Below are 24,387 nucleotides of genomic sequence, written 5' to 3'. Positions count from 1 at the left end.
TAAAACAATAAATTACACAAACACAACTAGATCCTCTTCTCCTATCTGCCCAAATCCAGGAACAACAGAGCAATGTTGATTTATACCAATCAGGCACCTGGCCTTTATTCTGTTTGATGGCATTCAGTGTCTCTTTGAAAGATTTAACCTATTCATTCAGTTTTAATTAAATAACAGTAATGACCAGTAGCGGTTTTGTGGTGTCTGTTTTGAATTAAATTTGTGCTGAGCATATATGTCATGTTGATTTGTTTTATCTTTTGTGATAAATGCAATATACATAGATTCAGGGATCATGTGTCCTCTTAAGTGGCTCTGCTTTGGGAACATTACCTTCTTTTAACATGCCAATATCAAGTTACAAGAATCTGACTAAATGCAACAATCAGTCCAAAATTTGGTACTACTCTTCTGCATGCAGGAATAATGAAATTGCCAGAAGAAGTTTTCTTTCCTTTTGGTCTGGTAAAGGCATAGTGGGATGACTGCAGTTACTTTTGATTCTGAGCAGCATAGGAAACAGCTGAGCCTCAGTGGGGTCTTTCGCATCCAGGTTGGATGGCTCATGGCAAGCGTTCTGAGACCTCCTCCCAGCACTGCCCTCACCACTGACACTCCTCAGGGAGCACGGTTTATCTGCTTGGTGTCTTTGCTTCCACTCTTCTTGCTGATGCAAATACCCTTTGTGTTTGTGTAAAGTTTCCATTTATGTATATTTGCATTAGATGGATTATCTTAGGTTTTATGGAGACTGCGTCCTGCCCTTTATTACATAACAAACAGATTTAATCTGCAGTAACAATTCTCTATAAACCTTAGAATATCTTAGAATACATTTTTTATAAACATTATGTGAGATTTACTGCATGTTCTAGTAAGGCATATGAACCAAAGGCCTGTGAACTGGTTCAGTCTTTCCACTAAGTCACTGAACTTTGGATCATGCCTATGTGGTTTCCTGGAGAATTGCTCAGAGTGTTTTTAGCTTCTTTACTGCTTAGGTTACTGTCTCTGGAGACATGTCATTACCTTAGAATTAAATGAGTACAGAAAAGCGGAAGTTAGAACTTTATTACTGATCTGACACTTTGTTCTCAGGTAAATTTTATTAGTTGAAGCCCTTGACTTTGCCAGAGGAATCAGTACCTGGGCATATTACTGGCTCTCCAGGTCTGTAGTATCACGACAGTAATTCTGACCAGGAAGTAATCAGGATCTAGAATTAAGATTTATGGTAGGTGCTGTTACCCAACCATGTAACTCCTCTATTAAGTAATACCTCATGCTGATAGATTTTGGCTTATTAGGCTAATAACACCTTGTAAGTAAAACTGTGTCAGCAAGAGCTGGCTGGACACAGTCATTTATTTCTCTATCCTTTAAAACGTTTTTCTTCGTTATGTCTTCAGGCATCAAAAAACAGATCGGAACAATTCTTTCTGGATGGAAATTCTAACAGTTGCCTTCCATATTGCCTCAGTTTTGGCCAGGACAGAGTTAATTTTTTGCAGTAGCTGAGGGAGCATGGCTGAAGGAGCAAGGCAGGAGGTTATTCCATACCACCTCATGTCATTGCCAGGAGCAGGGGTAAGGGACTCTGTGCGGTCTGTGGGGAAGGACAGGGCTTCTGGTTGAAAAAACCATAGCAACATTGTCTGCCATGGTTCATTGGCTCGGGGGTCCCTGGTGAGCATCTTTGCATGTGAATCATCCTCTCTTTGTACACTTTCATTATTAATATTGTTGCTGTTACTTTTAGTTTTCTTATCTCATTGCTGTTTCCAGTAAATTGTTCTTTTCTCAGCCTGTGAGCTTCACCTTTTGTGCCCCAATTCTCAATTTCCCCCACTAGACTGGGAAGGGGCAGGGGAAAGGAAGAGCAGCCAAGTGTCAGTGTGGTTTGGCAGAGTCTCAGTGGGTGCACTGAACTGTGAAGTACCATTCCCAAACCATGACACATGTTATTTTATAAATTACTGACATACCTATGAATGTAATTATTCATTCTTACCAGTGCATAGTCCTCCTATGACAGAAATCTTAGACATAGGCTCCCACACAATGGAGAAATCTGTTGTTGCTCTCAATTTAAAAAGAACTGAACAGAAACAAAAGACCATGATGCCATCCTTCTTTTTGTTCTGTGTGATAATGAAGCAGTGCTCCATCTTTCTCAACGAGTGACACCTTAACAAAGAAACTGTTCCTCATGGAACATTTCACGTGTGCTTCACATTTGGAACAACCTGTAGGAAACACAGTAACTGGCTGAGATGTAAAGTAATGATAGGAGTGTGTTTAAAAAAGATCTTGTGCTATCAGCTGCAAAGGAGGAGACACAGTACAATATGAACCACAGGTCATAGTTTGGTTTCATTGCTACAGAGGATCCCCTAAACTGACAGACAGAACATAAAAACTCATTGGTTATTTTGCTTGCAATTCTTTATGCTTTAGAGGGTGCTTCATTGCAGCTCAGGCAATGACCAGCCTCTTGCAACTTTGTCTGGGCCAGCTGCACAAAGGATGTTTATGTTTCTGCCTTGCAGCCTTAATGCCTCCAGTGAAGCTATAATACTGTATTATGGCACCATCCCCTTTAACATCCCTTTTGCCAGGGATGTCCATTTAATGTATTTTTAGAAAATGCAGATTTACAGAAGGTTGTGTCTTAAACTTCCTTACATCATTAGAGAAAGTTGCAGGAAGTTTTTGGTTTTTTTAAATGAGGAAACCACAAAGAGAATGGTAAGAAGCAAAAAGCATGGCAAGAGTCCATTATAAAACCATAATGCATTGACAGTGTTTTCACTAAGACTGCATTTTCCAGGCTATTTTATGAAGGGCAGATGTTGCTTTCAGGGCTCCGGGGATGGACAACCGGGTGTGTTGCAACCTTCCTAGAGAAAGCATCCCGCAAGGGAAAGGCTTCTCCAGAGGCTTTAGCAACTTCCCTGAGCGACAGGGGATTTCAGCAAGTGTAGCAACTTCTCAGCTACAAGTGATTCCAGCTCTTGTGATTCCGTTCTTTGTGAAATCACCCAAGGCCAACTTGGGGACAGAGAGATGGGAGCCTCGTTTGGCAGCTCCACACAGGCAGCCTTTATTGTCCAGCACCCTCTGTGAAGGGAAGGCCAGGGGTGAGAGATCCCTATGGTCAGGGGTCGGAGGAGAAGTTATATGGGGAAGACAAGGGGTGGGGTAGAAACAATTAGCCAACGGGGTACAAGCTATTACCATATAGAAACAAGGCATGTTGGGAGTGGCTCTTTTTGTCATCATGACCGAGGAAAGTTGCTTATCTCTGGGGAGAGTCTTTTTGGCCTCAGGCCTCTCTCCTCCAAGGGAGTGCAGAGGGTTCCTGTGCCAAGGGCTCACAGCCCTCCACAGGCAGAAAGGAAGGACATGGGAGAAAATAACCCAAATAATAATAATAACTATATATATATATATATATATATATATATATACACACATAAAATACCCACAGAGGACTTACGAAGAGGCAAAGAGGATGGAAAGCTAAAATGAATTGGCTCATAAGTGACTCAAAGAAGTGGTTACAAAACCAAAGTTAGGTTGCCCAATTCATGTTGCTGTGTAAAAGGTCAACGGCTCTGTTTTAAATGAAAGCTCCACAGTAACAAAAGCACAGGCCCTTAAGCTCAGGTACATAAAGACTGTTAAAGTTTTAATTGCAGACTTTTGTTGCTAACAACTTAAGTTACAGTCATTTATAGGCAGTGAAAAGGCAGTATGTTTTCCTTTTTTATATATACATGTGCATTTTTTTCCCTACAATGAATATCTATTATCTTCTAGAGTGCCCTGTGATCTATTTCATTTTATTTGCTCTCAGTTCTCAGTGTCAGGCTTTCTGTCTTTCAGCTGCCAATAATCTGGCTGCGGTTTGTAGTTATTATAAATGGAAACTCACAGGCCTTGGTGTCATCCACCTCAGATAACATGAGGTTATAACATCCTATTAAATCTAATCCAAATTAACTGGATGAGAACCCTTCGCCCTTGATACTTATATGGACAAGAGAGAGATTTCACGCTAACACCACCAATGTGGTTTAGTCTAGAGTGGAAATCTTCTGCTCTCTTTCTATAATTGATTTGGGATTCAGAAGAACTGCAAGATGCTGTTAAAGAGTGTGGGGTTTTTAGCCATGCACTCTCAGGGTACTGAACATGGTATTTGAGTAGCATGACTATAGAGTAAAATGTTACAGGGAAAGCCTCTCCTGTGTATTTTATTCTAACATGGAAATTGCTAGTTTTGGGGGCACACCTGAAATGCTACAGCCAAAAGAGGCAAACAATTCATGGAAGTTATTGTCAAATGGCAACACTGATGAGGAAAGCCTTGGAATTACAACAATTAAAGAATTGCATGACACAGTGTCCATGTGGACTTCTTCAGTAGTAAAAATTCTTCATCGATTGAAATGGGACAACTTCTTCCCTCATGTAAAGATCATCTGCTGGACTTGATGATACTTGAGGGTTCCTTCTGACTCAAAGTATGTTTTGATTCTGTGAAAAAGCTTTTTACTAAGTTTTCCTCAGCCTGATATAGATTTACTTATGTGAAAGTACAGCACCTGAAACTCTAGTTGGCTTTTATTCATTGTCCCAACAATGTATGACAGCCTGACTCAGTGGAAGCAATACAATTGAAAAAAATTAGGGGGGTGGGGGGGGTGTAAAAAAACAACCACAAAGAACCTTAAAACCAAAGAGACTCCTATTTTTTTGTTATGCAGAAGTAGTACTGTATTGGAATTCATACTTACTGATCAATATATCCTACATTTACTCAAGTCTTTATACATTTTTAATTTCTTTTTGTCAGCATTAAAGCTACTTCTGATAAAATAAAATCAAATGGAAGGGAATTGAAATCCAGGACTGGCTCCAGGTTGTGATGCAAAAAATCTTTGCCCTGTTCTTTTTTTTGTTTTACTGAGGGGAATAAGAGAAAAAGGCCTTTTTTGTGATTTGGGAAAATCTGCTCCACAGAGCCATCTGATCAGCATGAGATAGGGAATGTTACTAGAGAATTGCATGATAAAATTTAACTGTTCTTCCTTTCTCTTTCTGGAAACTTTTAATGTCAACTCGGGCCAGTAAATCAATTGAGTATTTCCACAGTTTTGGTCACCTGAGTATTTGAGCAGGGAGCTTCTATAAGTAGAAAGGATTCAGTTGCTGCTATCACAGAAGATGATTTCTGAACTCATCACCTCCAGCCTGATGGGTGTTTCTGTCCCATGTGGCAGGTTGCTGTACAGGAGAGTATGTCTCTGCAGAGCATCTCCAGAGAGAGGTCTCTGCCATTACATGTCAATTCTCTGCTCCCTCTGAGGCCTCAACCCAGCATGCATCCCATTCCCACCAAAACTGGCTTTACACTTCAGAAACCTCTGCACAGAAACAGAAATGCCTGTAAAAAGTTGCCATAAAAGAGAAAGCAACACAAGACTTGGTGTGAACGGCTTTCTGACACTTTTGCCACCCTGCAAAGGGCCTGTAAAGCTGCAAAAATTTGACAAGGGATTAATGACCAAAGCCATAAGGGCTATTGATCTGGCATCTGCTTCTATTAGTCCAGCTTGCACATCATTTCAAACACGCTGCTGTACATTGAGAAGGCAGCAGTGGAGCATTAGGAGTGAAGGAGAATTTATCTGCATGCCTCCCTAAATCGAGGACCAACCTTAGAAAATGTTTTCATTTTGCAAAGGAGGGCTGGCATCAGGGCGTTGGGGAAAAAAATTATCAAAATGCTGATTTTGAAAGACAGTGGAAAAGGAAGCCATGTCAAGTCTATTCAGTCCAGCCCTCTACTCAGAAGAATAAAGCAAACTGGGTTCCCTGCCCTCCACCGTGGGTCACAATCAGGTACAAAATAAAGATTTGAATGTTGAAGAAAACAGTTTTGCTGGGTTAGTCCTGTAATTCGTGCTCCATAATTGTAGCAGATGAGCTGCTACTCTTGATAAAACTTTTCTTCATTTCATTAGAAAAATAATTGCCTATGGAGGAGACTCTCTGGCTCTGAAGATTGCAAAAGAATGACTCTGTTTTTCAGATTTTTAGATAACCGAATTGTGATGAGCAGAGATGATGGATATCTGCTTATTCAGGCAAATCAGCATCTTCAAACCAACAGAAATATTTGGACAAAGCAAGCAGGATTTAGCAGCTTCTAAAAAGCTCATTAAAAACCTACCAGGTTAAAACAACCAAACAGGAAAATGAATGGTTTTAGGAACACACCGCCTTTATTTGGTCCCACAATTCCTAACTTTGTAACAAACCCCCAGAGTTTCACTCCTTAAAGTGCTTCAAACTCCATTTATATTATTATTATTACATTAACATCAATGTACATTTTATAAACAATAATCCAAAGACATTTATATTTTTATAAAATTCTTTATATTAATGGATCAAATTTGCTCTTATGATGACCAACATTAAGGCAAATTTCCAAAATTAAGACATTGGAGTTACTCAAGTCTCTGCTGCTGTGGGTGAGAGCAGAATTTGGCCCCATAGGGTATAAGCAATTATATTTTCTGCATATATCTCAAAAGGCACAACAGATTACCCTGGAAATCAGTAACATTTAAAAGGGAGTTTATCAAAGCAAATACTTTTTGTTTGCTTTGGCACAGTCCACATCCAGAGGATGCATTTGCTCACCGGCTGTTCAGAACAAGCAGCCTGATGCTGACCAGCAAAGGGGAATCCACACAGTTCTTCAGCAGACACAGCCCACATGTGCACAATGACTGTAACAGCAGAGTTACTTCTCTGGGCACCTGTGCAAATTTACTCCACCACGAACCTCTGAAATTCTCCTGGTGGAGACATGTTTGTCATTGATGGTAATACTCCGAAGACAGCCAAAAAATGGGTCTTTAACTGGAAGCCACGAGATGTCCAAATTTGCTATTAAAAAAAAAAGGTGGAAAGACCAAGTTAATAAGAATTATTTCAAAGAACATTAATTATTGCAAGGCTTTCAAAAAGGGGGAATGATATAGGACTACATGAATGGATGGGACCTTTGTTTTGGAAAGGAAAAAACATGAAAAAATAATAAGCAATAATATTACCTGGAATTTTGCCAAAGTAGAGTGGCTGATACACACTTCTAGGAGGAGAGGATTGAAGTTCAGTGGTATAGTTACTCTGTGTGCCCACCTCTAGCTGCACAGTGTTCTTCTTCTGAGAGACTGCAAAGAAGCAGGTAAATGAGAACTCTTTCTCAACCCTATTAAAGAATCAGCTAGGTATGGCACTGTTTTTAAATAGCATCTTTCTTGAAATTTAAGGCATAGAAAAAACAGATTTTATTTTAATTCAGAGTCAGACTGACAAACCTAGGTCGTCTGGGGCTTAACAGAGCCCACCAAAAAAAATCTTATGTAAAGCCTTTAATTTACCCAAGACACTTACCTTGTCTAAAGAGTATTCTCAGACTAAACAGAAGTAAAATGATTCAGTAAAAATTTGGAGCTGCAGTGCTCTGTGCCCACCATCCCTTCAAAGCTTCAAAAGAAATGGTATGTGCAACGTACCTGCAATGGTATGCCACTGTCCATCAGACAGAGGTTTTTTAGGTGTGACTGATGTCTGGAATTCTCCAGCACCACTATTTCCAGCAGCAACGACCTGTAAAGGAGTTATCTGTTAAGCTACTGTGACAAAGAACAGGAGCAACAGAGGAAGGTCAGAATTCCCCCTGCTGAATGAGGGCAATACAGCTGGAATGGAAACAGACTGTGCCCACCTTTCCTCCTCTCATGTAAATAGTCAAGTAGTTGTCTTGCTTGCTTCCGGCATGGAGGAGTACACCGGTTGAACTCCTTGGTCGAATGGTAAATACAATCCTAAAATCCAATCCCATCAGCAAATTACCTGTGGAGGATTAAACAGTGGGGAGAGGAATGATCATAGGAGGAGATAATTGGAAAACCATGTAAAAACAAATGACTCATACGCATACACACTTCAGACGTAATTCCATTTACCATAATCTCTACACTGCTTACCAATGGTGATATATCCTCCTTCATTAAAGAAGTAAATCCCTGTGTCCATGGGAACATCCGGACATGGAAGTATGCCATTTTTTTGTTGAGGTGCATTCATGACTTTTCCATTCATCTTAAAATTCCTCAGGCAACCCTTGAAACTCTTCATTGGTATATTCTGAAAGCATATTTCAAAACACAAATTCTAAAGCATTATGGCTTCTTTTATTTTTAGTAATAATACTAAACATCAGTTCTTTTGGACTCTTGGACTATAGAAACCCAACTGGCACTAAAGGCACCTAAAACCATCTTTGATACAATGAAAAAATACTCCAAAATTCTAAAAAAGTGCTTGAAACACGGTAATAGTTGATTCTGAGTTAACATGACTCCTGCCTGTAGAACAGATGCTTCCCAATGATGTGTCAAAAATACAATGCAAGAAGAATTGTGAAATCCCAAGCATCCTTTCCCTTCCTAAGTCTGTTTATTTAAATCTGATTTTATAAAATGCCCTGGATCATTAATTGTCCCATTTTTTAAATAGAAACGACACGTATTTCAGATTGAAATCCAGTTCTACATCCATAATTCCTTAATGAGAATTATTCTTTTTCTTCTCTACTGATTATTGCTTAATCCACTGAGGTAAATGTTCTGCAGAAAGATGGTATTTCTGGAATTAAAAATGTGACTTTGGTCTTCCCTATTTTTAAGGAATAAAAATGAAAACAGGACGTGGTTGTCATCAGTGTCTCAGCAACATATTGAAAATATGGGTCCAGATGAAGGCTGTGTGAACAGGTGAGGAAGAAGATCTGTAATGAACCACTGCAAACACCAGTCACAGATGCTGCTCATGCAGTGCTTGGAAATCCCCCCCAAAGCTTTTCAGCGTGGAAATCCTGCATATTAAAGACTTTCCCATGTAAATTAGTGCAGCATGGGGAGTGTGTGTGGGTGGATGTGCCAATTATTTACCTGTTTTTTCAGTGATGGCAGCCCTCCCACGTAGATTGGTGGCTTAATGCTGATGGCAGAATTTGTTGCCAATCTTCTGTGCTGGGCCCTTAGACCATCAACAACAAGGCGGGCGTTCTTCCCATCTGTGCTGAAGACCACCTTTCCAGGAGGCAAACAAAAGAGAATAAAAAACCCAAAGGCCAATGAAAGCCGCTGGAGATTTTCTTTGTCTTTAAACTAGACACCATATTGTTGAAATATTTAAACTGAAAATAACATTCTGAGACCTTCAGTCTCAACAAGGTCTCTCAGAGACCTGTAACCACGTGAACTTTCAGGCATAGGAATTAATTTCTGATGACCAAAACTGAGTTTCTACTCTCTTAAAAATGCAGTGGGCTGTGCCTGCTGAATGCTAGTTATGCTTTCACTGTGGTTCCATACTACTTACAGTGTGCCATTGCCCATCATTGTATTTAATACTGGTTTTGACTTTGATTTGTTTTTCTCCAGAGCCAAGTGAAAAGACAAAACGTCCTTTTGAAATGTGGAGAGCCATGTAAGAGTCCTCAGAGCTTTCTTCCATGAAAACTATTAATCCTCTTGATGATCGAGTCCGTACATCTACAGAAAAATGTAACCTGTAGTGGAAAGTAAGCATATTCAAGTATAGGTCTATTTTGTTAGTTGTTGTATCTTTTCTGTTCTCCAGTGAAACTCCATTTGTGAAATGCAGAATAGCATTTTGGTGGAAACATGGAGTACACTGCATGTCTGAATGTGAATGAAACTTGACACATTCAGGATAAGGAACTGGCATCAACATGTACCATAATTGTCCACCACATCCCATTCAATCTACTCAGTTTAGGTAAATGTTTGCACAGAAAAAAAAATACCTGAGCCTTTAAAACCACCTTTTGTTATGGCCCAAGACATAAGCAAGAAGAAAATCCTTACACTCAGCACCCAAAGAGTCAAGCAGCTTTGACAATTCAAGTATTAGGAGGAGAACAGAGAACGTTTTTATTACCTGTCTGTAGATAACAATGGAGAAAACATGTAGGACATGAAACTGTTGGGGATGCTTCCAAGGAGATATGCTTCACTACTATCATGAAACTGAGCTGGCAGAGTATGGTTTTGCACATTAGCAGCTTTCAAATAATCAAGGTATTTTTCATTCTGTAAACGGAAGATGGAATTGAAACATTTACTATATGTGCACAAAAATAGAAACATTTTAATCAACACATTTAACAGTTCCCACCCAAGGCAGTCCACAGCCTTCCCTAAATGACAGAAAAGCTGTTGTCACTCTAGACAGGTGTGGGCTTAGCATGAAACTCCAGCAGAGAGAGAACTTGCTTCAGATGTGAGATGTAAGGAAAGAAATAACATCTGAATCTCAGTTCCAGAAATGATGGCTGTGCAGACACAGCCTGGGCATCAATATGGAGCAAAGATGACAGCAACAATAAGCATACCTTAAGCATCTTAAGCCTGAGAGGATTTTTAAATTCCTGCAGCAGCATTGGTTCAAGGTTTTCGTATTCCTGGCAAGCTCCAAGGGATACACCACTCTTGCCAGTATTATCAACAAGATTTTGAACCCCGGGGAGCTGACCTGCCCTGTAGTGATGAAAGCAGTTAAGTGCTGTGACTCAGCATTCCTTTTCTTTAGTGTAATCTACAACAAGCATATTATAAAACTGTGTTCTGCACAAAATATATTTCCCAGTGACACAATGTTAAAGTACCAATTTTTATTTTTCAATGAAAAATGTACATTCAATGCTGTAAATCATGTTTTCCCTGGTTCTGCTCATTTCTTTTTGGCTATAGAAAAACTCTGATGTTTTGTTCTCATCTTTTCTAAACAAAGTGATTTTTGACAAAAGCTATTTAAAAAACACAAACATATATGGCCCTTGAAAAAAGAGGAAAAAAAAATGACAGCAGCCTTGATTGAATAAGATTTCTGAATCAGACTACAAAACTTTGTTAATTATACATAACCAGTTTCAAATCAAGAAAATATGGCACCATCATGTTCTGCTTCACTCTCTCCTTAAATAAGACGTTCTAATGAGTTTTATCAAGGGGCAAAACCCATCACATCTTCATATGTAGCTCTAGTATTACAACCAAATTATCAGAAAGACGGTCAAAGCCAATTTACCATGTATATAAAGAATAATACTAAGTAATACTATAATTTTCTAAGTTGTACAAAGCATCTCTAATCAGTAAATTACAAAAAACTTTACAGCTACAAAAAAGCAACAAAGCTCTTTGCTTGTGGCTTTTTATGAGAAGAGTGGTAGAGTTGGGAGTAGAACCTGAACTTCTTTAATGCTGGTAATTCTCCATTCACTCCATCAGACCAGCTACAGTATTAATTCTTCATCTCTTTTTGCACAAAAACTTTCCAAATTTGTTTTCTGATGTGACATTTAATATATAGGTTACTTCATTGTCTTGTAGTGCTTTAAATGAACACATAATTTGAGCACTTGGAAGGTGTCCCTGCCCATTGCAGAGGGGTAAAACTAGAGGATCTTTAAAGGTGCCTCCCAGCCCAACCCATTCTGTGGTTGTATGACAATCAAACCAAAAGACACTATTTTTTGAAAACTCTACACATGTGTAAAGACTCAACAAAATTAGCTAACACAAAGGGACGTGACTTACGACTCATGGAATGCTTTTCTTCTAGAAACATATTTATGCATATTTTTTCTCCTAAATTTTGCCTGTAAGGTGTCTCTAATAATCAGACAAACACATGAATAAGGAGACAGCCTAAATCATGCAGATGATTTGTACACATATGCTCTCACTTGTTTCTGTAACTGTTTTGGTTCTGTCAGTAGCTCTGCTCCTTTCATTACCTGGTTCCCTGGGGAGCTATAACGTTATAATACAATCTAGCAAATCTTTTTGGATACCTTGTTGGGACATATCCAATTCACTCTGCAGACTTCATTCTTTGGCTAACACACTACTAAACAGGTATGATTCAGACTAAAATTCCTTTACATCTGAACAGCAGATTTAATTATAATTGGATTCCATGTATAATATACCTGAATGAAAGAGTATTTGAGGGCAACAAAGTTATGCATTCCTGGAGGCTTCACATACATAGGAAAAAAGCATTTTAGCAAGAAGTAATTTTAATATGATTAAAGAAGGAGAACAGGCCAAAATGTATGAAACATAATCCTTTCTACACCAAATACCTTTTAATAAAGATGTTTGAGATGCAACCTTCAAAATTATCTCCACCAAATTTTATAGGTCTGTTTGATTCCTGTGCGCTTGATGTCCTGGGAGAGTCAACTGCTTTTGACTCATCATCAACCATCAGAGTTACTCTGAAACAAAGTGAATAAAAATAAGCATGATATATAAAGAAATAGTTAGGAAACAAAATGAAACATATATATATAAAAGAATCATTTGACAGATGTGTTTTCTTGTTACATTGTGATTATGCTAGAGCTTCATTAGCTTACTTCTGGGACTTTTTCAGTATGTGCTTATTGACTGCTGTGAAATCGCTCTGCTTTTCCATATTAGACAATGAGCAAGAGTTGAAGCTCTTACTTCAGTACTACAGTGAAATCCTGATGCAACTGAAATTAATGAAAAAGCTGTTATTGCCAACTATGGGATAGGATTTAATTCTTTGTGTCAAAATGGTACAGACAGTATTGAGTTATAATCACCCAAAGTTATAGCCAACTGTTCAAAACTTTCCAGTTCAATTAACATTTATGTCCCTTCATGCATTCCACAGCAACCAGTATGATTTAGGAGCTTTTCAGTAAATTGTCTCTTCTAATATCTCATATCTGCATAACAGATCATTATTGATGAAACAGTCACAGTATTTGCTTATTCCCTGGTCCTTTAACCACCTGTATTACAGGGACACACATGAAGGTTATGGGAAGGGGAAGAACTCCAAAGACTTCAAAGCTCCAGCTAGACAAGCAGTCAAAACTCACACAACCTATAAAAGAAATGCATAGTAGGGTACAGCTGAAACATCACAGGTACCAGCATGTGCATTCATAGACCAAATGTCCTTTCCCTTCATTATTTCGCCATCCTCTGCTAGAAGAGATTATTTCTAGCTATTTATCCAAAGAATGAGTCCCACAAAATTTGAATTTTCTTCCTCCAACTGCAACATATAAGAACCAGAAGAACTGGACTCACCTGGTGTCTGTTTTTATTACTGTCACATAATGCACTGACCCATCTTCATATTTCTTTTCCAGTTTGATTTCCTTATCTCGCATCTTTGCAGTTACAGAGCCAGGACTCAGAAAGATGGAAAGAACATCAGGCTGTAAAAGAACCCCACCAAATGATCAGCTAAATAAATGCAAGAGCCGTTAGTTCTTGCTACTGCCATTAATGCAGTTCTCAGTGGCCTCCAGTAGGCAACGAATTTTCTTACACTAGTACTGCATTTCTCAGTCATCTAGTACCAGATGTTATATGAAGTTCTGCATGATTAGCATAGCTTCTGTTTCAAAATACCTCTGAAGAGCAAACATTTATTTAAAATATTTGTTTATTTTTCCCAGAAACGAAGGAGTCAGTTCTCCACTTCCCAAATGCCTGGTGTGCACTCACTTCTTAGCTCCTCCAGCCAGCCAGAATGGGGTTCTACTTAAACTTCCCTGCTTTCTGAGGGATCATAGCCAAAACCAATCCCTGTCCTCTGCCTATTTGGACATGGTAACATTTCTGTGTGGGCAGAAAGCCATTTCTTCTTGAGAAAATTTCCAGCCAATTAGGCAACATATTGGGATGGTGGTGTCAGGTGTGTGAGCTATTCTGCACAAAGCTCTAGTTCAAAGCTCAGTTACTCATCAAACTACTTGTTGGCCATGTGAAGAAATTGCCAGAATGCATTTCTCTGGCCTATGACATGCAAGATGCCATGCTCAAAAGGCATTTCTTGCCTTCAAATACAGGAATTTACATGAGACTTATGACACAAACTGACATGACTGATTCAGAGATAAAACCTATCACATATGCTAAAGCAGAATGTGTTTCATACCCGTAGATTGTAATTTAAGAGTGTTCCAGTTGAAGCTGTGGTCTGAAAGCCAAAGCCAACTTGGAAATCCTTGGGAAATGGGAAATCTGCTGCACTCAGGCTCAGTGTTCCCTCCTTGGAGAAAGCTGCAGATCTGACAAGCTGAAAGAGAGAAAATAGTGATTTCAGTGATCTTCCTTTTAATCAGAAGAAACGCCAATATGAGACAACGGCTGCCCCACTCAACATAATTGTGATCAGCTCCAGTCAAAACCAAGCACAAAGCAAACCTCAAAAACCATTATTTCAGTACAGAACAGACTGCCAGAGTTAGTTTCACCAGCATTAACTATGATATGAGAAACTCTAAAAAGGGAGAGGAGACTTGCTGAGAACAATCAGCTGTTCATCTCTAGCTACTCTGGCTTTGAAAGTTTTCACATTTGGGGACACAAAACTGAGTAGCTGGAGGAACAGTTTGTAACTAGGAAGCCATGCAGATGAGCTACATAACTGAAACTATGTGAGTCATAGGACACCTTTTAATACATGAGAAGTTGTACAGATACAGAGAATGAAGACTAGATCCTCTGCAAAGATTGTCCTTGAAGAAAATGCTCTGTGAAAAGTTTAGATGCCACAAGTGAAAGAAAATAAGCACAGACTTTCAGTGCAAAGGGCAAATGAGTAAAAAGGGCAAATGAGATCATGCACCATTAAGTAGCAGTAAGTAGAAGCAGAAGGAGGATAGTTTTCATCTCTCCACGCAGCACTGGTTAAGCCAGCACTGAAATGTCACATTGTCCCGTTTTAAAAAGAATGTGGCAAAACTCAAGGATGCACAGAAAATAACTACGAAACAATCAGATGAGTGGAGCCTTAGAATGAGAGACTTCAATGGAAGTAGCCTGTTAAGATATTTCAAGAAAAAAGGCTGAGAAGTCATTTAATTAGGAAGTGTAAACACCTTGGCAAGAGGAAAGACACAGTGCAATATTAAGTATTCCAGCCTAGTCAATAACAGCAACTGGAAGCCAACAAGCTTATATGGTAAATATGAATACTTAATTGTAAACAGTATTAAATAAGAGGGTGGACTATGTGCTGTAACAAGCTATCACAGTGGGGGTGATGTCTCTTTTATTTCTGTATCTTCATACCCAATGCAGGTTCTTTTACTGCCATCATATGTTAACCAAATATAATTTTTGACCTAAGCAAAACATAATGGCCCAGGATTTATAGACAAACCAGAGTCTGTGAACTCCAGCAGAAGCTTTTGAGGAGATTAATTAGTTACCTTCCAGTCATCTGAACATTTCTTGCTGACACCAAAAGTCTTATCAAAAACAACAGATGCAGTGATTGGGGTTTTCACGTTCTTCATGCAGCCCCGGAATGGAGGTGTGGATATATTAAAGCTGGTTCCAGGGAGGGGAAGGAAAAAGAGTTCAGTAGCCTGGCATTTCAAAGCACACACCACTATACTAACAAGAGATTGAGAGCAATCTTTCTTGTGTACACATACCTCGTGCTGATCAAACCCAATCTTTAGGATGCACCCCAACAAAGATCTCACCGTTAGCCAAAAATCACAGATTACGATCATGTATTATACACTTGATTTTTTATGTCACACTAGATAGTCGAAACAGAGCGTGAAAGAAATTGTGTAAGGAAAGAGTTTAGATGGAGTTTCCCTACAAACCTAAAATATTACAGTCTTTTTATAGTTACTCACCGTTCCCGTAGAAAAGATGGAACTCCACCTAGGTAGTACTCAGTGAAACTGAAGACACGTATGTTGGCTTTAATACCAGGACTGACATACACAACTCTGTTTTTTCGGTCAAGCACCAAAGTAATCTGAAATACACGAATAATGAGAATCATTCCACTTGGAAGAAACAAAGTCATTCCGCTGATTAAAAGTACCCCCAGAGCAGGACACAGTGGTTTTTTCCCCCCTCCTCTTGTTTACTAGTGACTTAAATCAAGGATAACTGCAGTAGTTCTAAGGTACTTTGCAAACTTTGGGAATTTAGTCAAAGCCAAATACCTAAGGAAAATGTTCAACTATCCAAATACAAGGTGAGGTTTTATTTTCATCTGAAAGATTGCCCTAAAGACACGCCTCAGCTAAGATTCAGATATTGTCTTGTATTTGCAGCTGAAGATTCAGAAGCTGCTGCCTGACACAAAAACTAAGTCAGTCAGCTGGCTGACGGTAACTTGACCCAGTAGAGCATAAAGATTCCTTGCAGCAGACCCTGCAGCTTACACTATTTAGTTGGAAATATATTAAGGGGAAAAGGGAGAACTAACCAACAAGGAAATCAAAGGTTTTTAACAATATATTTACGATTTCGCTCTGGTACTGCTACAAAAGAGCTGGACTGAAGCTAAGGAAACAAGCCAACAACAAAGACTGCCGAAGAGTTATCTCTATAAAGATCAGCCCACCCTGAAAAAATAAACCCTTAGGTGGTGAAAACACTAATCTAAGTATGAAACTAATGCAAATAATTGCAATGTACACAGCTATCTTTATGTAAAGCACTGCTCTGACCAAGTTTTTTCCTTTGGTGGTTTCACTGTTAAAAAAACTGTACTATTCACATTAAAGCAGGACAAGAGAAAGATTAATTTTCACATGTCCAAACTAATCCCCAGTGACTTGATTTCCTCACACAAAAGGAAAACTCCACAACTAAACTTTACAACAGGACAGTTTCAGTTAATATGTATTTTTACAAATAATGATCCCTTGATTCTTTAAAATTACATACTTGTTGATATGTTCCATCATTTACAATTTTTTTGGCTTCTACTTCTTTTGGAGTTTCAGAGTCAAGTTTGTATCTAAAAACTGTACGACCATTTTTAATGAGCACACTGATGAACTGATCCTGAAATAAAAAAAAACACCACCACAATTAAACTGCCACAATTTCAGATATATATTGCACTTTCATATGAATAATTTTAATGAAGCTATCTAGTTGCTTCAAGAAAGCTTTTCAGGGAAATGATAACACAAGGCAGACTAAAACTTTTATTAATCCATCATAATTACTTTAAACTATTATAAACAGATCTGCTATCAGCTCCAGGTATTCTCCAAATCTCTAAAGGACTTTGTGTCATTTCAAATGTTTACTGACTTTTTCCAGCATTGAAAAATTATCCAGAGTATGTCCCAGTGATTGCAAATACACCTACAAGATTACTAGATAAGTAGCAGCACTGTGGTTTTGAGCATCTTTACAGGTAAAAGTCATCATGTCCCTTCCTATATTATTTCTTACTCTGTTTCCACACATATCTAGATTTGGGAAGAGTGCACTTCCAATTTTGGAGGATTTCAATATTCCAGCATTGATTTGATTCCAATTGCATTTCTCCTTTCCTGCCCCCAGTTCTTAATTCTCTGCATGGCCTAATGGAGGAGCTTCTTAGAATGATTTTCACTCAGCGCTGACAAAGTAAGTATTCACCAACCATTGTAGAATCATAGACTATCTCAAGCTGGAGGGACCTGTAAGTCCAACTCCCTGTTTCTTGCACAACTACCCAAGACTAAACCATATGACATTACACATACAGCAGAATCTACTAATTTTCCACACAGATGAAATAACACTTCTAAGACATTTCCTTACAGTTATTACTAAATCTAACATGTTCTTTAATAAGCAAGATTTTTAAGATGTTCTTCAACCACAAAACAGACAGAAGCATTCCACACATTACCCCATTTGCTGCAAAAAACACGATGCCTTCATCTGCAGTCGTCTCAATTGTCTGCTCATACCGTTCTTGTTCAGCACTTCCTTGTCTCACTGTGATACTGGCATAACCAGTGCCCTCGAAATATCTTTGGTCAGTCTCTTCTTTATACCTGCAATAATTCAATGTCACAGGTGTGAATATATGAGAGCAAGAACTTCTACCACATGTACTTATTGCCATTATAATTTTTAAAAAGATGAAGTTAAACCATTTGGTATAGGGCCAAATTCTGATCTAACCCAAGCAGAGAGAAAGCCTTCTACTGGCTTCTATCAGACTCATATATGGTCTTTAGAGAGGAAATCATTAATGACAGACGTTTTTAAACTTATTGTAATATTTACTTTATAAAGTAGCTGAACACATTAGTCCACAAATTGTGTCTGGATTTTATAACACTTAAATTTAAACAGATTGAGATTGCCATAAACGTGAATCATGTCATTACTGAGGATTTTCTCTAAGAAATGTAATAATGACCAAAAGTTAGAAAAAAATCACCAGTTTAGCTACAGTGGTTATTCTTCTGGATGTGAAAAGGCAAGAATTCATAATGATAAAATCACAGAACTGTGAAACACTTCTGTGTTCATATCATACCTTCTGCAGGGTTGCACTTCAGTGGTGTTGAGATTAAAAGTCCTCTTGAAGTTGTAAAGGCTGACAATACGCTCATTTAGGCTGTGTAACTCAATGCAGCCTTCATAATGAGGATAGTTGAGATTATGTGGAGGCTGAAAAACAGTGTTATTAAAACCATTTCATCAAAATTAGCTAACAAAATTTTACATTGTTATCTGCTAAGACTTACTGCAAACATTATTAAGACAGAATATGACATTCTAAATATATAAAAAAGATATTATATGCTTGTATATAATATCCAAACTGTCGGATACCACCCTAGGTGTACTGCAGCACAATTTAAAAGAGTCACATGGATTGGGAACAGTATGTAGCAGGGCTGAACAGGTTTCATGCTTTCCTCGGCAAGTGAAGTATCAGCATGCTCCCTTCTCTGAGCTCTAGCATTCTACAAGCCAGGCAGATTCTGTAGGAAGTAGCATCTCCTTGCATCCCATCTATTCCTACTGACATAGATAAACTTTTACACATGTTTTTGAAAGACCGCTAGTTGCAATCTTTACTCATAAGAAAAATGGGATTATTAACACCAAATCTTTTTAAAACACTAAGAAGCTCTTTGTACCCTAAAATCTGTTGGGTATCCTCCAACGTAAAAGACAACACTGCTGGGATCAAGATTTAGGAGCATGTCACTGTCTCCACTGCTTGCACTCCTAGGGTTTTCATAATCTGGAGAAACTGAGGTTGCGGCTTTGATGTACTTCAGCTTTGCATACTGGTAAATCCTAAAACCAAAACAGACAGGCAGAATATCACATCACACTAATAAAAGATGTTATTAGCAGGTTTTTGAGAAGACTCTTGTGCACCGTGGATCTTATACCTTTCAAACGTAACTTGATCCATAACAGCTTCCTCAGTTTTGCTTTCAGTCAGCAATGACTGCACTCTTATTTCTCCATCGCCATCTCCCAGGTTATAGACACAAGTAAGGTAACCCTCTTTCACAGCCATACCAATGTAGTCCTTGGAGGTCTAAAAGTAGCAAAGCAAATAATAATTAATAAATCTTTAATTTTAATGAAGGTAAAATACCACAGTTACTTCCTCAGAGACATCAACATGCTGTGCACGAGTCATAAGAAATCCACGCACCTAATGATGAGAATTAAGTTTGTAAGTACTGGGAAGAAAAAATTGTAATCCTATATGTTGCACTGATTCAATTACTATAGTTATAAACTAATTGAAAAGTCATGCGTGGCTTTTTATTTTTGTAAAAATAGTATCTAAAATATTTTTGTCACTTGTAACATCTCCCAGCTAAAGCAATGAAAACATGACACCTTTACTCAGAATCAGACTCAACATCTGTGAAATAAAAAAGATGTTCACAACAACACTCAGTGATGGACAATGGTTCCTACTGAGGTGACTGGAAGAAGTCATTTTCCCCAAAAAATCACATTTTATTTCTTCAAGATACTGTATTTCAGAAGTAATGATTAAAATGCTTTCAATGAATGTCCCGGCTAGTTATTCAGGGGTAAAAATATAAAATCCAGTGTAGAACAAATACCTCTTAACAGCTTTCTGTGTAGGCATGAGACTCACTACAGATACAGCAGCTGTCAAATAACAAGACTAGGAACCACATGCAGGAAATTTTTAAATTGTTTGATGGTGATTGAGTAAACCTGAATGCACAAGCAGGTCTGCATTATTCTGCATATTCAAAAAACAAAAAAATGAAGAGCTGAGAGGCTGAATTTTAAAACTGAAATGATTGCATTTTTTTTTTTTTAACCAACAGAGAAACCCAGAGTGAAAAGAGTCAAAGCTCTAAGGCAGGAGTTGGGCTGAGTTTGTGCTGACTGCTGCAGAAACTGACAGTTCTGATAAGACTGTGTGATGGTACTCATGACAAAGAAGTAACTTCCAAAGGAGCAAAATAGCAAAGCATCAAAGGCCAAGGCTCAGCCACTTACTAGTTACTTTGCCAGGGAAGGAATGAACAAAACACTTTTACCACCACTTAAAGGCAATTGTAAACAAATAGGCCAACAGTAGCTACAAACTTCAGTCAGAACAGGTCACTTCCCATCCTTTTCTCAAAACACGGTGTCTAGTCTAAAAATCAGATTAAATATCAAAATATACCTACGTCTTTATCACCCAGGTACAGGACAAACCTATTTTCCCCCTGTTGGATGTCGGATCTTTGCTGAGGTCTTTGGATAAACAAGGAAAGTGAAGTATAGCCTTTCAGATCTTCAAGGTTGCTCGGAGGTCGAACCTCTACACCAGAGCTGCCATTGAACCTCATAGGAATAGAAACCTGTGAAGAAAACCAAAGTTCAGCATGTTACAATTAACTATTGCTACTGCTCCTATTTCACTGGTGTGTTTAATTGCAAAGTAACCTGTTACACATCCTAGTCATGTTTCAGCCATCAGTTACCACAGATTTGGACTCTGATCCTACCAAACAAAATAATTAGGAAGCAGACTGGATAACACAGTAGTCTGTATTATCAATACTTAACACAGCACTTTTTTATTCCAGACATCTATTAATCAACTGTGCCTCTGTCAAGTATCTACTATCTTCAATACACGGACAGGGAAGGATGTGCCCTGCAGCTCTAAAGAGCAAGTCTGTGAATTATTTAGATGTCTACAAACACATCCTGATGCCTCACTTAGCTGGACTTGACTGTCTGCTGGGAATTACAACACACCTCTGATATTATAAAGACATGTCCTATTACAGCTAAATACACTATGATCACTGACTCCTCTTATTCTCTGTAACTCTAGGCTATTTGTGCTGATCTCAGGGATGCTTCTTAGGGACCTGACACCACACTATCACCAGCCACTACAGCAGTTGCTTAAATGAGAAAGGGCAGTCTAATAAGGTGCTAGTAGTCAGCTTCTAACATCTTGGAGCAGCTGGAGTAATGAGAGCACAGGGCTGTGCAACTTTTTTGGCAGTATCAGCTTTCAATTGGCCGTGCATGGGTGGAGAGCCCTGTCTCTAAGCTGCAGAGCCAACTCTGTCCCTGCTGCCAAAGCCAGCACAATGTACCTTGGAAGGCAAGAGGCTGCTGAACAAATAAGTATTACAGAGATGCCCTGGGAAAAAAAACTAATGGGAGAAAGATGTAGCAGGATGCTACTGCATCCTGTCATTTTTATGTACTAATTATTATGCTTCCCATCATCACAGTTACTTCAATTGCTGGGCAGTGCCGTTGAATTAAATTTATGCCTGGTCTTTCACACACATTTAAATAAAATGATCTAGAAAGAGAGAGAGGAACGAAAGTACTGTTGTGTATCCAAACAGGTCAAGCATGATTGCAATGCTCAGGACAGACCTTATTTGCGGCATCTCTCGCCTGCTGAATCAGCTCTCTTATGCGATTGATGTTCTCAGAGATGTTGCTTATTGGCATCAGCTGTTGGTTGATACTTTTGATCTTGTTGAACAGATCTGGAAGCTGGTTTGTCAAATTGTTTACTGCAATGAAAGAAAAATCATTGATGTTAAAAAGGAGGAGGAAGGCAAGATGCAGAAATACGGTATTGCTACACAATTATCAGGAAAGCAGAGGGCAGGGTAATGACAGAACAGTTTTGACTGGTCCTACAATATTAGGGAGCTCTCACTAAAAGTAGCAGTTTATACAGAGGTTATTGTACTCTCGGAATTTGTGGCCAAAGGTATTTGCAGAAGCAATCAGAATCAGTACTTCCAAAAATGTTTTAGATAAAGGCCCAGAAAAAAATATTAAGTAGAACAGCAGTGTGGTCTCTAACATTATTATTCAGTGGCTGTGGATGCTAGGGGAGAATGAGGACAAAGTACAGAAGACAGGATTCAGGCTTATGTGCACTGCCTGAGTAGCATCTCCTGCTGCCACCATCAGAGAATGAATACTGGGGTAGACAGGCTGCTGGCCTGAGTAGGGCACGAATTATACTCCTGTGTCAAGGCTGCTAGTCAGAACTATTTAGTAGTGAGTCTTACATTATCTGGCCAGGTTTATTTCAGGAGAAAAGAAAATATGATGAGAATCTCAACTTTCATTATAACAGGAAACAATTCCTCATCTCCTGTGACTGCAAAAAGCCAAAGCCAAAACAAAAACACCACACCCTGAATGTATTTGCAGACTTCATCCCTATGATGCAGAAGGCAAATAAAATGAAATCCAGACCTTTTGTTCTTCTAAATATGACTTATAAACCAGTCTCATAACTTCAAGGATGATTTATAGCCCTGCAATACCATCCAGGACTAGCTCTTGTATTTATATTATTTAAAATGTTTTCCTCTTACTTGACTTTATCAGATAAAACTGCTGAAAAGATGTAAAATGAAGTTGTTTGTGAATGTGATTGTCCCTTATTTTGTATTCAGCACAGACTCTGTGCAATCCTTTTCACTTCATTTCAGCTAACAGACATGTAGCCTAAGGTAATTGTCTAGGGCCCTTCTCTAGCCAATGTAGTAGAAAATCACATAATCACAGAGCAGCTGAAGTTGGAAGGAACCTCTGGAGGTCATAACGTCCAATCCCCATGTTCAAGCAGGGCCACCTAGAGCCAGAACTGTGTCTAGGCAGCTTCTGAACATTCCCAAGGACGGAGACTACACAACCCCTCTGGGCAGCCTATCCCAGTGCTCAGTCACCCTCACAGTAAAATAAGTGTTTTGTCATGTTCAGAGGGAACCTCCTGTGTTTCAGCCTTTTACCCCAAGGGCACATTGCTGGCTCATCTTCACCTTGGTGCCCACCAGGACCCCTAGGTCCTTTTCTACAAAGTTTTTTTCCACCTTGGCCACCCACTCAGCCTATACTGGTTCATGGAGTTATTTCTCCTCAGGTGCAGGACTTCTCCTTGTTGGACTTCATGAGGTTCCAGGCAGTCTATTTCCACAGCCTGTTGAGGTTTGTCTGGATGGCAGCACGACCCTCTGGTGTATCAGCCACTCCTCCCAGTTCAGTGTCAGGAGCAAACGTGCTGAGGGCACACTCTGCCTCATCATCCAGATCATTAATGAAGATGTTAAACGGGATTGGACCCTGTACAGAACCCTAGGGCACCCTGCTTGCCACTGGCCTCCAAGTCTTTAGAGACCAGCCACGGCACCAGCTTTTAACACATGCCACAGAATGGCCTGAGTCACTTTATTGCATGTAGAAAGGGACAGGCACAGCAGAAAGGAAGCTCACAATACTAACTTTATGGTACGTGCCTGACTTTTGAATGAGTAAAGCTTCTGCTGCAAAACTGGCCATGGTCACCTAACAGTGATTTGAAGCACCTGCAATACCTGAATTGTTTGCCTCTGTCAGTGCTTTATTGAAGCTGGAACTCTGTGTGCTTCCATAGTTACTCTTAATTTTTTCCACTTCTGCTTTAATTGGGGCCAGTTCACCCAACACACTATCCGTGACAGAGCTGGCATTTTCTGCCATGTTCCTTGCACTGGTGATGATGCTGTCAATGTCACCTGAAACACAGAGAAATGAACGTGCAGATTCTTACAGTAACAGATGAAAGGGGCAGGCCAGAAGGGATCACTAAGTAACAAACCTCTGTTTATCCCCTTGAGATTGTTTTGAGCAGAGAGAAGATCAGTTTGCAGTGTATTCTTCTTTCTATCAGCAACATCAAGTCTTTGCTTTAGGTCCTCGAGGTTTGGACCAAGAGCTGCAAAACAGCGAAAGCCCCATGTGAATTTTAAACAAAAATATCAACTTTCTGTTGGACAGGCGACGTTGCAGCACTTGTCTACACTCTTACACAGCTCATGCTGCCACTGAGCATTGAGTCCACTGCAAAACAAGTACAAGGCAAAGGATTTGCTGGACAGGAGTACTGCAAAGGCATAGAGCATAGCAGAAG

At 39.1% G+C, this 24,387-nt stretch overlaps 1 protein-coding gene across 2 annotated transcripts in view; it reads right to left on the bottom strand.

The window, feature by feature from the left end:
• Positions 1-6,271: 6,271 nt before the first annotated feature.
• The window catches only part of LAMA3 (laminin subunit alpha 3), a 111,255-nt gene continuing 93,139 nt past the window's right edge, over positions 6,272-24,387 (bottom strand). For both annotated transcript variants that reach the window (XM_048289411.1, XM_048289413.1), the window contains exons 54-76: positions 24,076-24,192; positions 23,813-23,992; positions 21,849-21,991; positions 20,630-20,803; positions 19,349-19,500; positions 19,088-19,250; positions 18,478-18,611; positions 17,839-17,986; positions 16,875-16,994; positions 15,827-15,951; positions 15,386-15,506; positions 14,107-14,247; positions 13,251-13,381; positions 12,266-12,400; positions 10,508-10,652; positions 10,054-10,205; positions 9,472-9,661; positions 9,039-9,179; positions 8,073-8,232; positions 7,811-7,938; positions 7,599-7,692; positions 7,134-7,253; positions 6,272-6,966 (exon numbers count right to left, since the gene is read on the bottom strand). In XM_048289411.1, coding sequence (XP_048145368.1) covers positions 6,821-6,966; positions 7,134-7,253; positions 7,599-7,692; positions 7,811-7,938; positions 8,073-8,232; positions 9,039-9,179; positions 9,472-9,661; positions 10,054-10,205; positions 10,508-10,652; positions 12,266-12,400; positions 13,251-13,381; positions 14,107-14,247; positions 15,386-15,506; positions 15,827-15,951; positions 16,875-16,994; positions 17,839-17,986; positions 18,478-18,611; positions 19,088-19,250; positions 19,349-19,500; positions 20,630-20,803; positions 21,849-21,991; positions 23,813-23,992; positions 24,076-24,192 — 3,260 coding nt within the window. In that variant the 3' untranslated portion in view covers positions 6,272-6,820. The remainder of the gene's footprint in view (positions 6,967-7,133; positions 7,254-7,598; positions 7,693-7,810; positions 7,939-8,072; positions 8,233-9,038; positions 9,180-9,471; positions 9,662-10,053; positions 10,206-10,507; positions 10,653-12,265; positions 12,401-13,250; positions 13,382-14,106; positions 14,248-15,385; positions 15,507-15,826; positions 15,952-16,874; positions 16,995-17,838; positions 17,987-18,477; positions 18,612-19,087; positions 19,251-19,348; positions 19,501-20,629; positions 20,804-21,848; positions 21,992-23,812; positions 23,993-24,075; positions 24,193-24,387) is intronic.

The sequence above is a fragment of the Corvus hawaiiensis genome, chromosome 30 (assembly GCF_020740725.1).
Source record: "Corvus hawaiiensis isolate bCorHaw1 chromosome 30, bCorHaw1.pri.cur, whole genome shotgun sequence".
In the NCBI taxonomy this organism is placed as follows: domain Eukaryota; kingdom Metazoa; phylum Chordata; class Aves; order Passeriformes; family Corvidae; genus Corvus; species Corvus hawaiiensis.
Note: the sequence above shows the minus strand (reverse complement) of the source record. Positions and strands in the feature narration are given on the sequence as shown.